Source organism: Mus caroli, unplaced genomic scaffold (assembly GCF_978045245.1).
Source record: "Mus caroli unplaced genomic scaffold, Mus_caroli_1 scaffold_1, whole genome shotgun sequence".
Taxonomy (NCBI): domain Eukaryota; kingdom Metazoa; phylum Chordata; class Mammalia; order Rodentia; family Muridae; genus Mus; species Mus caroli.
Window position 1 is genome coordinate 79,475,540 of NW_028227256.1, and position 15,062 is coordinate 79,490,601.

The window sequence follows — 15,062 nt, forward strand, 5'->3', positions numbered from 1 at the left end:
TTGTGTTGTTTGAGTCATGGGCTTGCCTGTAGCCAGTGCTTACTGTTTTCTGGGTCTGGAATTCTTTTTGTTTGTTTGTTTGCTGTTACATTTTTGTTTTGTGTTTGCCCCATCCACCATAAGGAATGCTCAAAGTTATGTCAACAAACTGGAAGTGGTCTAAAAAAGAGTAGCAGAAGCTAATTGCTTCCAACAGGGAGTAAGCACCAAGAGCTGGTTTTTAAGCTTGGTTCTTTACTAGCAATCTTCCAACTGTCTTTTATTTCCAGTTCCCCCAGTTTGGTGTGGTCAGTCAGCCTAACAGATCTCTTCATTCAGCATCTTCCCTGGCTCTCAAGAGGAAGGACTAGGTAAAACTGCTTCCTCTTGACAACTTTCCATGCGTTGCCTGTGATTTGCAAAGTTGTTCATGAGAATGTCTGCTGCTGAGGCTGGAACGAAGCCGTAAATGACTAGGCTTAGTAGTATCTGACCAGGGGAGTTGGCTATGGAGTGACAGAGGTGACCCCAGCATATAGAGTCGACCTCTCTTAGGAGTCGGTGTTCAGGAAAGAAATGTATTCAATTACTCGTAAGTATATCATTCTATTCCTTCCCATGGGCCACTGCAGAAATTTTCTAACCTAATTCTCACTGCCCCAACTTTTTTTTTATTTGCCAGTATTTTAGAATCACAAACTCTAAGCTTGGAAGGACCTTGAAGTCTTTCGATTCATTGCTTTGCTCAATACTTAAAATACCTCTTCACTCAACTCCAACCACTGTTGCCAGTTGGGCTTCCAGAACCCATTTTAGAAATACCACTCATCCTCCGGATATCTTTTATTGTTTGTGTGTTGACAAATGGGAAAGGTCAGAGCCATTAACCTCAACCACTGGGCTCCCAGCCACCCTGGACCTCATCCCATTCATTCTTAACAGCCTTCTCACACTGGTCTCACCATCCAGGCTGTGAGTGCCTGGATGCTAGGGTCCTTTCAGTGTTGTGTAAGGAGCAGCATCTCCTGTCCATCAGCCCTCTCTGTCCTCATGCCATCCCTTCCGGAGGCAACCTTTCAGAGAGACCACAGCTCCCATCACAGACCTGCTGTTTTGGTCGGGTCTGTGTCTCTTGGTATGCACGTGTGACTTGGAGATACTTGGTTGTGCCATGAGAGCACATCTTCCTTTCCAGGGCAGGAGCTGGGGCTGTAATCCTCTTGTCTGACCTCACTGGGCCTTCAGCAGTACTTTGAAATCTCTGAACCAGTAAATACTTAAGGGCTGAAGTGGAAAGAACCTCATTCAAATCATGATGGGTAGTAAGGCAAACTGCTTCTCAAGTGCATGAATGTAACCATGCATTGCAATCATGCGTGTGTGTGTGTGTGTGTGTGTGTGTGTGTGTGTGTGTATGACTGTGTGTGTGTGTGAGTGTGTGTGTGTGAGAGAGAGTGTGTGTATGTGAGTGTGTGTGTGTATGTGTGTGAGAGAGAGAGTGTGTGTGTGTGAGTGTGTGTGTATGCATGTGCTTATGTGTATGTGTGTGAGAGAGAGTGTGTGTGTGTGAGAGAGAGAGTGTGTGTTTGTGTGTGTGTATGTGCGTGTGTGTGTGTGAGAGAGAGAGAGAGATAGAGTGTGTGTGTGTGTGAGGGAGAGAGAGAGAGAGAGAGAGAGAGAGAGAGAGAGAGCATGAGACTAGTGAGCTGCTCAACATGGATAATGTAAAACAAATTCCAGTTTGGTTCATCTCCAAATGAGCAGCCCGTGTCCTTGTCCCTTCTCCAGCCTCCAGTATCATCCCTTTATTTTTCAAGGCAAGGTCTCTCACCGAACCAGACACTCTGTTGAGCATAGACTATCTAGCCAGAGTTCAGGGATCCACCTGTATTAGGATTAAGACATTCAGGAATGGACCAAGCTTGATCATACACAGGTGTTGGGTCTCAAACTAAGATCATCATTCCTATGCCATAGGCACTTCACTGACTTGATGAGCCATCTTCTCCATATCTAGTTATATCTGTCTAAAGTAGACTGGCTTCTCTGAGACCAGTGTGACATTTTATCACCCATTTTCGAATATTTTCTATTTTTCCAGATAATTATACCGGGAATACCCATGCTTAACAGTGCACACTTGCAGTTTGGATACGAAACAATCCTTCTGTTCATTCCCCCCCCCCCAATCAAGCTGATGGGTGCAGGCTTGTGTTGCTGCTGAGAAGTGATGGGAATTTTCAGAGGCGGACCCTAGTTGGAGTAAGCCAGTCCAGGCATGTGCTTGGGGGCTGTATGCCTCAGCCAAGCTTGGTCTCTCTGGGTCTGTTTCTTTTTTTTTAATTTTTAATTTTTTTTATTACGTATTTTCCTCAACTACATTTCCAATGCTATCCCAAAAGTCCCCCATAGCCCTCCCCACTTCCCTACCCACCCATTCCCATTCTTTTGGCCCTGGCGTTCCCCTGTACTGGGGCATATAAAGTTTGCAAGTCCAATGGGCCTCTCTTTCCACTGATGGCCTACTAGGCCATTTTTCTATACATATGCAGCTAGAGACAAGAGCTCCAGGGTACTGCTTAGTTCATGTTGTTCCCCCTATAGGGTTGCAGATCCCTTTAACTCCTTGGGTACTTTCTCTAGCTTCTCCATTGGGGGCCCTGTGATCCATCCAATAGCTGACTGTGAGCATCCACTTCTGTGTTTGATAGGCCCTGGCATAGTCTCACAAGAGACAGCTATATCTGGGTCCATTCAGCAAAATCTTGCTAGTGTATGCAAAGGTGTCAGCGTTTGGGAGCTGATTATGGGATGGATCCCTAGATATGGCAGTCTCTAGATGGTCCATCCTTTCATCACAGCTCCAAACTTTGCCTCTGTAACTCCTTCCATGGGTGTTTTGTTCCCAATTCTAAGAAGGGGCATAGTGTTGACACTTTGGACTTCATTCTTCTTGAGTTTCATGCGTTTAGCAAATTGTATCTTATATCTTGGGTATCCTAAGTTTTGGGCTAATATCCACTTATCAGTGAATACATATTGTGTGAGTTCTTTTGTGATTGTGTTACCTCACTCAAGATGATGCCCTCCAGGTCCATCCATTTGGCTAGGAATTTCATAAATTCATTCTTTTTAATAGCTGAGTAGTACTCCATTGTGTAAATGTACCATAATTTCTGTATCCATTCCTCTGTTGAGGGGCATCTGGGTTCTTTCCAGCTTCTGGCTATTATAAATAAGGCTGCTATGAACATAGTGGAGCATGTGTCCTTCTTACCAGTTGGGACATCTTCTGGATATATGCCCAGGAGAGGTATTGCTGGATCCTCCGGTAGTACTATGTCCAATATTCTGAGGAACCACCAGACTGATTTCCAGAGTGGTTGTACAAGCTTGCAATCCCACCAACAATGGAGGAGTGTTCCTCTTTCTCCACATCCTCGCCAGCATCTGCTGTCACCTGAATTTTTGATCTTAGCCATTCTGACTGGTGTGAGGTGGAATCTCAGGGTTGTTTTGATTTGCATTTCCCTGATGATTAAGGATGTTGAACATTTTTTCAGGTGTTTCTCTGCCATTCGGTATTCCTCAGGTGAGAATTCTTTGTTCAGTTCTGAGCCCCATTTTTTAATGGGGTTATTTGACATTCTGGAGTCCACCTTCTTGAGCACTTTATATATATTGGATATTAGTCCCTTATCTGATTTAGGATAGGTGAAGATCCTTTCCCAATTTGTTGGTGTTTTTTTTTTTTTTTTTTTTTTTTTTGTCTTATTGATGGTGTCTTTTGCCTTGCAGAAGCTTTGCAGTTTCATGAGGTCCCACTTGTCAATTCTCGATCTTACAGCACAAGCCATTGCTGTTCTATTCAAGAATTTTTCCCCTGTGCCCATATCTTCAAGGCTTTTCCCCACTTTCTCCTCTTTAAGTTTCAGAGTCTCTGGTTTTATGTGAAGTTCCTTGATCCACTTAGACTTGACCTTAGTACAAGGAGATAGGAATGGATCGATTCGCATTCTTCTACATGATAACAACCAGTTGTGCCAACACCATTTGTTGAAAATGCTGTCTTTCTTCCACTGGATGGTTTTAGCTCCCTTCTGGAAGATCAAGTGACCATAGGTGTGTGGGTTCATTTCTGGGTCTTCAATTCTATTCCATTGGTCTACTTGTCTGTCACTATACCAGCACCATACAGTTTTTATCACAATTGCTCTGTAGTAAAGCTTTAGGTCCGGCATGGTGATTCCACCAGAGGTTCTTTTATTCTTGAGAAGAGTTTTTGCTATCCTAGGTTTTTTGTTATTCCAGATGAATTTGCAGATTGCACTTTCTAATTCGTTGAAGAATTGAGTTGGAATTTTGATGGGGATTGCATTGAATCTGTAGATTGCTTTTGACAAGATAGCCATTTTTACAATGTTGATCCTGCCAATCCATGAGCATGGGAGATCTTTCCATCTTCTGAGATCTTCTATAATTTCTCTCTTCAGAGACTTGAAGTTTTTATTATACAGATATTTCACTTCCTTAGTTAGAGTCACGCCAAGATATTTTATATTATTTGTGACTATTGAGAAGGGTGTTGTTTCCCTAATTTCTTTCTCAGCCTGTTTATTCTTTGTGTAGAGAAAGGCCATTGACTTGTTTGAGTTAATTTTATATCCAGCTACTTCACCGAAGCTGTTTATCAGGTTTAGGAGTTCTCTGGTGGAATTTTTAGGGTCACTTATATATACTATCATATCATCTGCAAAAAGTGATATTTTGACTTCATCTTTTCCAATTTGTATCCCTTTGATCTCCTTTTGTTGTCGAATTGCTCTGGCTAGGACTTCAAGTACAATGTTGAATAGGTATGGAGAAAGTGAACAGCCTTGTCTAGTCCCTGATTTTAGAGGGATTGCTTCAAGCTTCTGACCATTTACTTTGATGTTGGCTACTGGTTTGCTGTAGATTGCTTTTATCATGTTTAGGTATGGGCCTTGAATTCCTGATCTTTCCAAGACTTTTATCATGTTTAGGTATGGGCCTTGAATTCCTGATCTTTCCAAGACTTTTATCATAAATGGGTGTTGGATCTTGTCAAATGCTTTTTCCGCATCTAACGAGATGACCATGTGGTTTTTGTCTTTGAGTTTGTTTATATACTGGATTACGTTGATGGATTTCCGTATATTGAACCATCCCTGCATCCCTGGGATGAAACCTACTTGGTCAGGATGGATGATTGTTTTGATGTGTTCTTGGATTCGGTTAGCAAGAACTTTATTGAGGATTTTTGCATCAATATTCATAAGGGATATTGGTCTGAAGTTTTCTATCTTTGTTGGATCTTTTTATGGTTTAGGTATCAGAGTAATTGTGGCTTCATAGAATGAGTTGGGTAGAGTACCTTCTGTTTCTATTTTGTGGGATAGTTTGTGAAGAACTGGGATTAGATCTTCTTTGAAGGTCTGATAGAACTCTGCACTAAACCCATCTGGTCCTGGGCTTTTTTTGGTTGGGAAACTATTAATGACTGCTTCTATTTCTTTGGGGGATATAGGGCTGTTTAGATCATTAACCTGATTTTGATTCAACTTTGGTACCTGGTATCTGTCTAGAAACTTCTCCATTTCATCCAGGTTCTCCAGTTTTGTTGAGTATAGCCTTTTGTAGAAGGATCTGATGGTGTTTTGGATGTCTTCAGGATCTGTTGTTTTGTCTCCTTTTTCATTTCTGATTTTGTTAATTAGAATGCTTTCCCTGTGCTCTCTAGTGAGTCTGGCTAAAGGTTTATCTATCTTGTTGATTTTCTCAAAGAACCAGCTCCTTGATTGGTTGATTCTTTGAATAGTTCTTCTTGTTTCCACTTGGTTGATTTCGCCCCTGAGTTTGATTATTTCCTGCCATCTACTCCTCTTGGGTGAATTTGCTTCCTTTTGTTCTAGTGCTTTTAGATGTGTTGTCAAGCTGCTAATGTGTGCTCTCTCTAGTTTCTTTTTGGAGGCACTCAGAGCTGTGAGTTTTCCTCTTAGAAATGCTTTCATTGCGTCCCATAAGTTTGGGTATGTTGTGGCTTCATTTTCATTGAACTCTAAAAAGTCCTTAATTTCTTTCTTTATTCCTGCCTTGACCAAGGTATCATTGAGAAGAGTGTTGTTCAGTTGCCACGTGAATGTTGGCTTTCTATTATTTATTTTGTTATTGAAGATCAGCCTTAGTCCATGGTGATCTGATAGGATGCATGGGACAATTTCAATATTTTTGTATCTGTTGAGGCCTGTTTTGTGACCAATTATGTGGTCAATTTTGGAGAAGGTACCATGAGGTGCTGAGAAGAAGGTATATCCTTTTGTTTTAGGATAGAATGTTCTGTAGATATCTGCCAGATCCATTTGATTCATAACTTCTGTTAGTTTCACTGCGTCCCTGTTTAGTTTCTGTTTCCATGATCTGTCCATTGGTGAAAGTGGTGTGTTGAAGTCTCCCACTATTATTGTGTGAGGTACAATGTGTGCTTTGAGCTTTACTAAAGTTTCTTTAATGAATGTGGCTGCCTTTGTATTTGGAGCATAGATATTCAGAATTGATAGTTCCTCTTGAAGGATTTTACCTTTGATGTGATTGAAGTGCCCCTCCCTGTCTTTTTTGATGACTTTGGGTTGGAAGTCAATCTTATCAGATATTAGAATGGCTACTCCATCTTGTTTCTTCATACCATTTGCTTGGAAAATTGTTTTCCAGCCTTTCATTTTGAGGTAGTGTCTATTTTTCTCTGAGATGAGTTTCCTGGAACCACAAAATGTTGGGTCTTGTTTGTGTAGCCAGTTTGTTAGTCTATGTCTTTTTATTGGGGAGTTGAGTCCATTGATATTAAGAGATATTAAGGAAAAGTAATTGTTGCTTCCTGTTATTTTTGTTGTTAAAGTTGGCATTCTGTTCTTGTGGCTGTCTTCTTTTAGGTTTGTTGAGGGATTACCTTCTTGTTTTTTCTAGGGTGTGGTTCCCGTCCTTGCATTGGTTTTTTCCTGTTATTATCCTTTGAAGGGCTGGATTCGTGGAGAGATAATGTGTGAATTTGGTTTTGTCGTGGAATACTTTGGTTTCTCCATCTACGTTAATTGAGAGTTTGGCTGGGTATAGTAGCCTGGGCTGGAATTTGTGTTCTTTTAGTGTCTGTATAACATCCGTCCAGGATCTTCTGGCTTTCATAGTCTCTGGTGAGAAATCTGGTGTAATTCTGATAGGCTTGCCTTTATATGTTACTTGGCCTTTTTCTCTTACTGCTTTTAGTATTCTATCTTTATTTAGTGCATTTGTTGTTCTGATTATTATGTGTCAGGAGGTATTTCTTTTCTTGTCCAGTCTATTTGGAGTTCTGTAGGCTTCTTGTATGTTCATGGGCATCTCTTTCTTTAGATTTAGGTAATTTTCTTCTATAATTTTATTGAAGATGTTTGCTGGTCCTTTGAGTTGAAAATCATCATTCTCATCCACTCCTATTATCCGTAGGTTTGGTCTTCTCATTTTGTCCTGGATTTCCTGGATGTTTTGAGTTAGGTTCTTTTTGCATTTTCCATTTTCTTTGATTGTTGTGCCGATGTTCTCTATGGAATCTTCTGCACCTGAGATTCTCTCTTCCATCTCTTGTATTCTGTTGCTGATGCTCGCATCTATGGTTCCAGTTTTCTTTCCTAGGGTTTTATATCTCCAGTGTTGCCTCATTTTGGGTTTTCTTTATTGTGTCTACTTCCCTTTTTAGGTCTAGTATGGTTTTGTTCATTTCCATCACCTGTTTGGATGTGTTTTCCTGTTTTTCTTTAAGGACTTCTACCTGTTTGGTTGTCTTTTCCTGTTTTTCTTTAAGGACTTCTACCTGTTTGATTGTGTTATCCTGTTTTTCTTTAAGGACTTATAGCTCTTTAGCAATGTTCTCATGTAATTCTTTAAGTGAGTTATTAAAGTCCTTCTTGATGTCCTCTACCATCATCATGAGATATGCTTTTAAATCCAGGTCTAGCTTTTCGGGTGTGTTGGTGTGCCCTGGACTGGGCGAAGTGGGAGTGCTGGGTTCTGATGATGGTGAGTGGTCTTGGTTTCTGTTAGTAAGATTCTTACATTTACCTTTCGCCATCTGGTAATCTCTGGAGTTAGTTGTTATAGTTGTCTCTGTTTAGAGATTGTTCTTCTGGTGATTCTGATTAATGTCTATCAGCAGACCTGGGAGACAGGCTCTCTCCTCTGAGTTCCAGTGGTTAGAGCACTCTCTGCTGGCAAGCTCTCCTCTTACAGGGAAGGTGCACAGATATCTGGTGTTTGGACCTCCTCCTGGCCAAAGAAGAAGGCCCAAAACAGGACCTTTCCCAGATGCTGTGTTGCTTTGGCAGGTCACAGAAGCTGTCAGCTTCTGTGGTGCACACTCTCACCTGTGCAGACTAAGTTCCTAAGTTCGGTGGAGTCCCGGATCCAAGATGGCGCTCCCTGCTCCTGAGGCAGAGGGCTCCCGTGCAGGGCGGACCATTGTCCTCCGGCTGGGAGGGTGTCGGATGTCTGCGGCCCCAAAAGGGTGCTGCCTCAGCAGCTCTGTGGCTCCCGCCTGTCCCAGAAGCTGTCTGCCTCTGTGGTGCACATTCTCACCTGTGCAGACTAAGTTCCTAAGTTCGGCGGAGTCCTGGAACCAAGATGGCGCTCCCTGCTCCTGAGCTCTGGGTCTGTTTCTTATCCACCAGGAGGTGAGCCATCTCTGCTACCTCTCCCACTGTATGAGACTTCAGTTTATCCAGCCAAACTTGGACTGAAACCGTGTCCAGATACACTATAGTTTTATGTTGTTTCTCTCAGGCATTCATCATAGCAATGAAAAGCTCATAGCACAGGGAGGCTACAAGTAACACTGCCTTACATTATACAGCTCTACAGTCGCCCTTCACACCCTGCAAATAACCTTGCAAGTAGGCAGTCTCTTCTTGCTTAACTAGCATAACAACTAAGGCCAATGGGAGGCTGAGACCCATACAGCCCAAGGCCTGTGATTGATGCATCCCTCTTGCCCAAGGCCTGGTTTCATTTCCCCACCTAACACTAAATAGAGAGCTATGCTTCACAGATCCTCAGAGTCTTACTTCCCCCAGCCCTGACTGCTCCCCTTCTACAGATCACCTTGTTTTATCTCCTAAGTCAGTTCTAAGGGTAGACCACAGGGTAGATTTAAAATAGGGAGTGGGGAGGTACTTGGCTGATAGCTCTTTCATAAGTGTTTGCCATGAGGGTGAGTTAAATCTCCCAGAACCCACATTAAAGCAGCCAGGCATGGTGGCTTATGCTTGTAATTCCAGCATTGAGGACAGAGACACAGATGAGTTACCTGGAGCTCCCTAGCCAACAAGCTAGCCTGCTTGGTGAATTTAGAGCCCCTGGAGAACCAGTCTCAAAAAACAAGGTGGATGGTGTTAGGTTACAAACCTGACTGAGGTCCTATTTAACATACAGTAGCAGATGCTGGCAACCAGGCTCTCCCTGCATCTCTCAGTCCTTACCTATTATAGGACCCTCCTGCCTGGCATACCCCCTGCCCCAAACTTTCCAGCCCAAAAGGCCAGGGCTGCTCTTCCCTATATAATCCAACTGTTTTGGTTACACACTATTTTTGTACCTTTGGGCTTCTTGGCTTCTGCGCCTGGCTGCCCCTGCCCTCCTCCTCTCCCTTGCCCTCCCCTTCTCCCACCATGACCCATTTCAGTCTGGCCATGTCTACCATGTCTCTCCCAGAAGTCCCAGTCTCTGGCTATGATCTCCCACATAATAATCTGTAATAAGCTTTCTCCTCCCACCATACGTTATAAGCAGTCATTTTCTTTCCTTTTATTTCTTTTTCATTCAAATGGCACCTGAGGAACAACCGTTTAGAGTTGTTCCTACATACACGTAATACATACATACACACAACTTCATATAATGTGTCTATACACAAGAACACATACATACACATGTAAGAGGAAACCCACTTTAGCTTACAAGAAAATACATTCATCAACAACAGTAGTCTTGGGAGCCGCCACAGAGTTTTATCTATAATCAGTCACATTGTACGTGACAATAAAGCAAATATTTATGCTTTAGTAGTAGATCGGGCATCTTGGCAAAAGTGACGCGATAAAAATTTTTTACTTTAAAACCATGGTTTAGAGACACGGATGCAATTTAAATGGACATGCTTCACATTTTTTCCGACGAATCATTAAATATTTAAGCACCATAAAATTCAAGCATTTCACATGGGCGTGGCAGCCAGATGTCTTGGTTTAAAATGCACCGCGCAGAGTTCCTTGCAGATAGTAGCAGTGACCATTGCAGAATGCTGACTTTTTTTAAAATGTGGATTGCTAGTCCCCTGCAGGCCTTACTCATAATGGCCCTGCAGGAGATTGGGATGCTTTGTGTGGAACAGTAACTCTGTGACTTGAAATAAAGCAGACATTAGGACTGGCTATGTATAAATAATTCTAATCAGTAATCTATATGCTGTGAAAATCAACACGTCATTTTGTTGTGGGGATTGGGGGGAGCAGGAAATAATTTTCATATTAAAACACCTTATTTTAAATAGGAGACGTGCCCATACTTAGTGAATGGTGACTTCTATGCACTAGGTAGGTAATAATCCAACCTTAATTCTCGACATGAGTGTTAATGTCCTATCTTATAAAAGAGTGCAATTTAACAGAACTCACCTAAGGCAACGCAGTTGAAAGGGGATTAAAATCAGGGTCCACCCCATTCACAAGTCATTTTTTTTCACTATTCTTGTAGCCAGAGAAGTAATTGACTGTGCAGTGAGGAAGGGTCAGTGCTTGTCGGTTGGCATTATGGTGATAATTGTATTAAGAGATTATGGGTGTGTAGCTATGTTTAACTTTCTGATATTCTGAAGTAAAACAGGTTAATGCCGGTAACCCTTTTACCAGTGTGATCCTATATGGAGAGCTGTACGTCAGAGACTTAAGAAATTGTTACTGAATGAAATAATCAAGCCAATAATAGCTCATTCATGTGCTACTAATAGGCTCCCAAACACCAGCAAAGCATGGTCCCTGCCCCACAGGGGCTTCAGTTTTTACCTACGGAATGAAAGAAGTGTCCTGAGACATTAGAGACGGAACAGAGAGGAGACAGCCAGCCCCCCAGTCTCTTTGGGAAGTTCATATACCTGCCACTAATCCACTGTGTTAGGACAAACCAGTGTGTCTATCAAACCAGTGGGCCCTAGGGAGGACACAGATGGCACAAAAATGGAGCCAAAGACACAAAGGTATGCAAGTGTCTGCAGAGCTGTGTGCAGCTCATGCTAACAAGAATGACAATGAACCTCAGTTCACAGTGGACCTCTTACCCCATGTGAAGTCATCTTGGACTGCATAGGCAGTGTAGTCATTCAGGATTTTAAGCCAAAAGATAACAGTCTAACTTGGATGGAACTTAGAGGATGACTGGAATTCCAAACTGGAGACATCTCCTATACGAGGCTAGGTGGAAATCTGGGTGAGAGCAAGAAGCATGGAGAGGGGATAGCAACCCACACAAGCAGGGATGTGAGTTTCAGTCTGGGGAACCAACCACAAGAAGCTTGGATCCCAGGTGGCTTCTGCTTACCAAGAATGAGATGCCAGAATGAAACACCCCATCTATGCTCTAGTACGGAGCCCTAAAGTAATTCCCACTAGGGATCTAGGCACATTCCAGCCAGTCAAGGGCGGAGGTCTTGAAAAGGACATTTAGATAAGACCAGCACAGTCATGGATTAGTATATATGCAAAGCTTTGTTCGTGGTCCCCACTGAGTGAGGCTGTTCCAAAAACATTGCTATACAGCCAGGTGGAAAGAGAAAAGATAACTTTTTTAAGATAACACACTCTTCTGTCCCCAGAGTGCTTTTCCTAGGGTTTTGCCTTCTGGACCATTTCTAAATACATCGGTAATCCTTGTGCTATTCACAGGAGGACCGTGGGGTCTATACTTTGAAGTGTTTCATGCTCACTATCTTGAGTAGCTAAATTGCCCTCTTAATTCAACTAGTCATAACTTACTTGAAGCATGTTAATATTCTAGCAGCAAGGCTGAAGGGTTTAACATTGTTATGTAGCTAGGCACGTGTGTTCTAACAGTTCATCTATTCCCAACCACCTCTTCCGGGAACATGTTCTCAGGCCAAGTTCAGGCCTGGTTTAGAATGATAAATGTAGAATCTGGAAATGTAAGAGTAATGTAAATAAAGAAGAAATGGACACTCAAAAAATATTTAACATGCACAGCATTGAACTTAAAACCAAATGGGTCAATAGGAAAACTTCTGCTACATCAAGAAAATATTTTATGTTAAAATAGAGATGTTTGGCCCTGGTTATATAGCAAGTTCCAGACCAAGCAGAGACAACGTCTTCAAAGCAAAACGAAAACCGTGTTTCTTTTTAAAAGGCTGGGCTTCTAACACTTCCGGGATGCCAGGCAATTGCCAGGATATTGAAGCCAATGTGAGGTTATGTAGCAAGTTTCAGGCCAACTTGAACTATAGACTGGGATGCTATCTTAAAACATAATAAAAATGTTATTAACCAGAAAGTTATCTTAAAATGCCATCCCATAGACATCCTACAGAGATAAAAAAAAATGCTAAATGTATTCTGCATGAAGGAATTCATCACTGGCCAAATGATGGCAAGGCAAACACTCTTTAGAAGTATCATTATTTACTTTTGTTTCTATGTGTATGAGTATGTCTGTGGGTGGGTGTTTGCATGGGTACAGAAGGGCCCCTGGGAGCCAGAAAGGGGAACTGGAGTTCCTGGTGACTGGGAGCCAGCTACTGGGTGCCAGGAACTGAATTCAGATCCTCCTCCGAAAAAGCAGTAAGTGCTGTTAGCCCGAGTCGCCTCCGCAGCCTCAGAAACCAAATTTTAATTGAGTTTTTCTTTCAATTATTCTTAAGTGCAGTGAAAAGTGAGCTCTGACATGAGTGTCTCTCTCAGGGGGGAAAAAATCCTTCCTTTCCATTAAAATGACAATTTTACTTTGGCTGAGGAAGGTGAGTTTCAAAAAAAAAAATCTTTCCTAGCAAACCTTTCAAGTTGTGGTTTGTAGACATCCCCAACTTGATAGCAAGCAGACCTTTTGGTATGCAGAAAAGTCACTGCAAATTGACAGGGATCCTACCCGTGTACAGGAGCTGCTAAGTACCAGTGTCAAACAACTGTCTTGCCATGATGCTAATACAATATAAAGAATGTTTGAAAATTGGAGAGACAGATGCTCCCATTTAAAAAAAAAAATCACAGGGACACAAAATTCAGATTGGCTATAGTCTTTGTTTCTGTTCAAGAGAGCCCCATGCTTTCCTGGTGGGGTGACCCTGACATAAATGAATCTTCTTACCTAAGTTTAATTAAGTCAGCCCTTAATTTTCTGCATAATGATAGCCCTGTCACTTCCAGAGTGAGTCACCATTATCCATCTGGAGGAGGAGCCTCACAGTTTCTCCTGGGAAGGAGAGCCAGTGGCTTTGCATCAGGCTCTCCCTTGCCTGAGCAAGCCCCATGTGGCTTCAGTCCCATTAGCAGGAGGACATGCTGGCCCCCGACTGGGGAAAAGTGGTCTGTTTGCGAGTTCCCTGGGACGGGGAGTCAATTTTTGTGAATCACTACCTTAATATTCATTAATAGCTTTTAGGCCCCTAATCCCTTATTGAATATATTTTTTCGATAATTGCTACTTTTCAAAGGGGTTGCCAAAGTAGGCATTTCCATTCTCTGTAAAATGCAGAAGAGAACATAATGTTTTATATTCATCTGTGAAGTGTTTATGCTAATCTCGAGGCTCCGGAATACAGGACTGCAGGCCTTCCTGCATAATGACCCATTTCTGCTTTGAAATGATCTGCTAATGCTGGCAGTGTAGAAAGGTTGGTTTTCTTTTTCTTCCTCCTTTTTAAAAACCTCTTTGGGCCATGGTCTTACAATTATTTAAAGTGCCTGGCTTAAAAAAAAAAGATTATAGAGGGAATCATTTTGAAACACTGAAAAATCTCTACTTCGTCGCTTCATTTGTTGACCTATTTATATATATATTTTTTCCTATAAAATCTAGCCAGAAGCCCAATGGATTACAGAATAATTGACTTCAGTTGTTTGAGACTCTATCGACCAATGAATGGAGTTTATAATCTGGTCTTTGTCATCCGCTTGCTTTTCTGGGAATTAACACATGTTCAAATAAAGCCTGTTCTATCATCTCAATAAAAGGAGAAGGGGGGGGGGAAACAACTCCATATGTACAGTGTTTGCTTGATCCATAGAGGAGGAGGAGGAGGAGGAGGAGAGGAGGAGAGGAGGCTGGGAATAACCACGCTGAGACAAGGCATGGCAGTAGTCTGGAGAGAGCACCACTGAATTTGCTGGCATAGTTGAGGAAGTTTGTCTTCCACTGGATGTCTGCCTTGATGCAGGTTGGCATGTTGGCATGTTTTGAATTCTTTAGCTGTGCTTCATGCAAACCTGGCACCTGCTGATTTTCCGGCGCTGGGCCTGAACTTCTTTCAAGGTGTCTGGTGACGGGCCAGAGGCAAACTGCAGGTCTGGGTTCACGGTGGTCAGCCAGAAGCTGTACTCGTTTGCAAAAAAGTGACAGGTTCCCTGTCGGCCCTGGCATTCAAGGAACGGTGCAGCTCTGAAGTCCTCTAGGCAGCTGCCAGGTGACATCAGCGCCTGCCCGCCTCCTTGGTCCCCAGCTCCAGTGTGCTACCCAGACAAGGATAAAGAATTAGGGCTCAGGTACTCAAGACCACCAGGACAGAACCAGCGGCATGCCCAGGTCTGGCTCTACTCTAAAATTCCTCCTTAAGTCACTCCATAAAGAACAATTTACAATCTGCTGAAGAGCAGTAGGAAGTGTGTCGTGTGTGCGTGCCAAATAGAGCCAATTTCACTGATGGCTGAAATAAATCCATCTTCTACCAGACTTACCAATAGAATAATTGATGAGAAAAGATAAAAGCAATAATGATGGCTCTAAATCTCAGCAGTCCTTAGTCTGCAGTAGCTTGCATGGCC

General features: G+C 42.4%; 1 protein-coding gene across 1 annotated transcript in view; it reads right to left on the bottom strand.

Moving 5' to 3' along the window:
- Window positions 1–9,774: 9,774 nt before the first annotated feature.
- The window catches only part of Col4a4 (collagen type IV alpha 4 chain), a 143,814-nt gene continuing 138,526 nt past the window's right edge, over window positions 9,775–15,062 (bottom strand). The window contains exon 48 of the mRNA XM_085838845.1: window positions 9,775–14,750. Within this exon, the coding sequence (XP_085694971.1) occupies window positions 14,487–14,750 (264 nt within the window). The 3' untranslated portion in view covers window positions 9,775–14,486. The remainder of the gene's footprint in view (window positions 14,751–15,062) is intronic.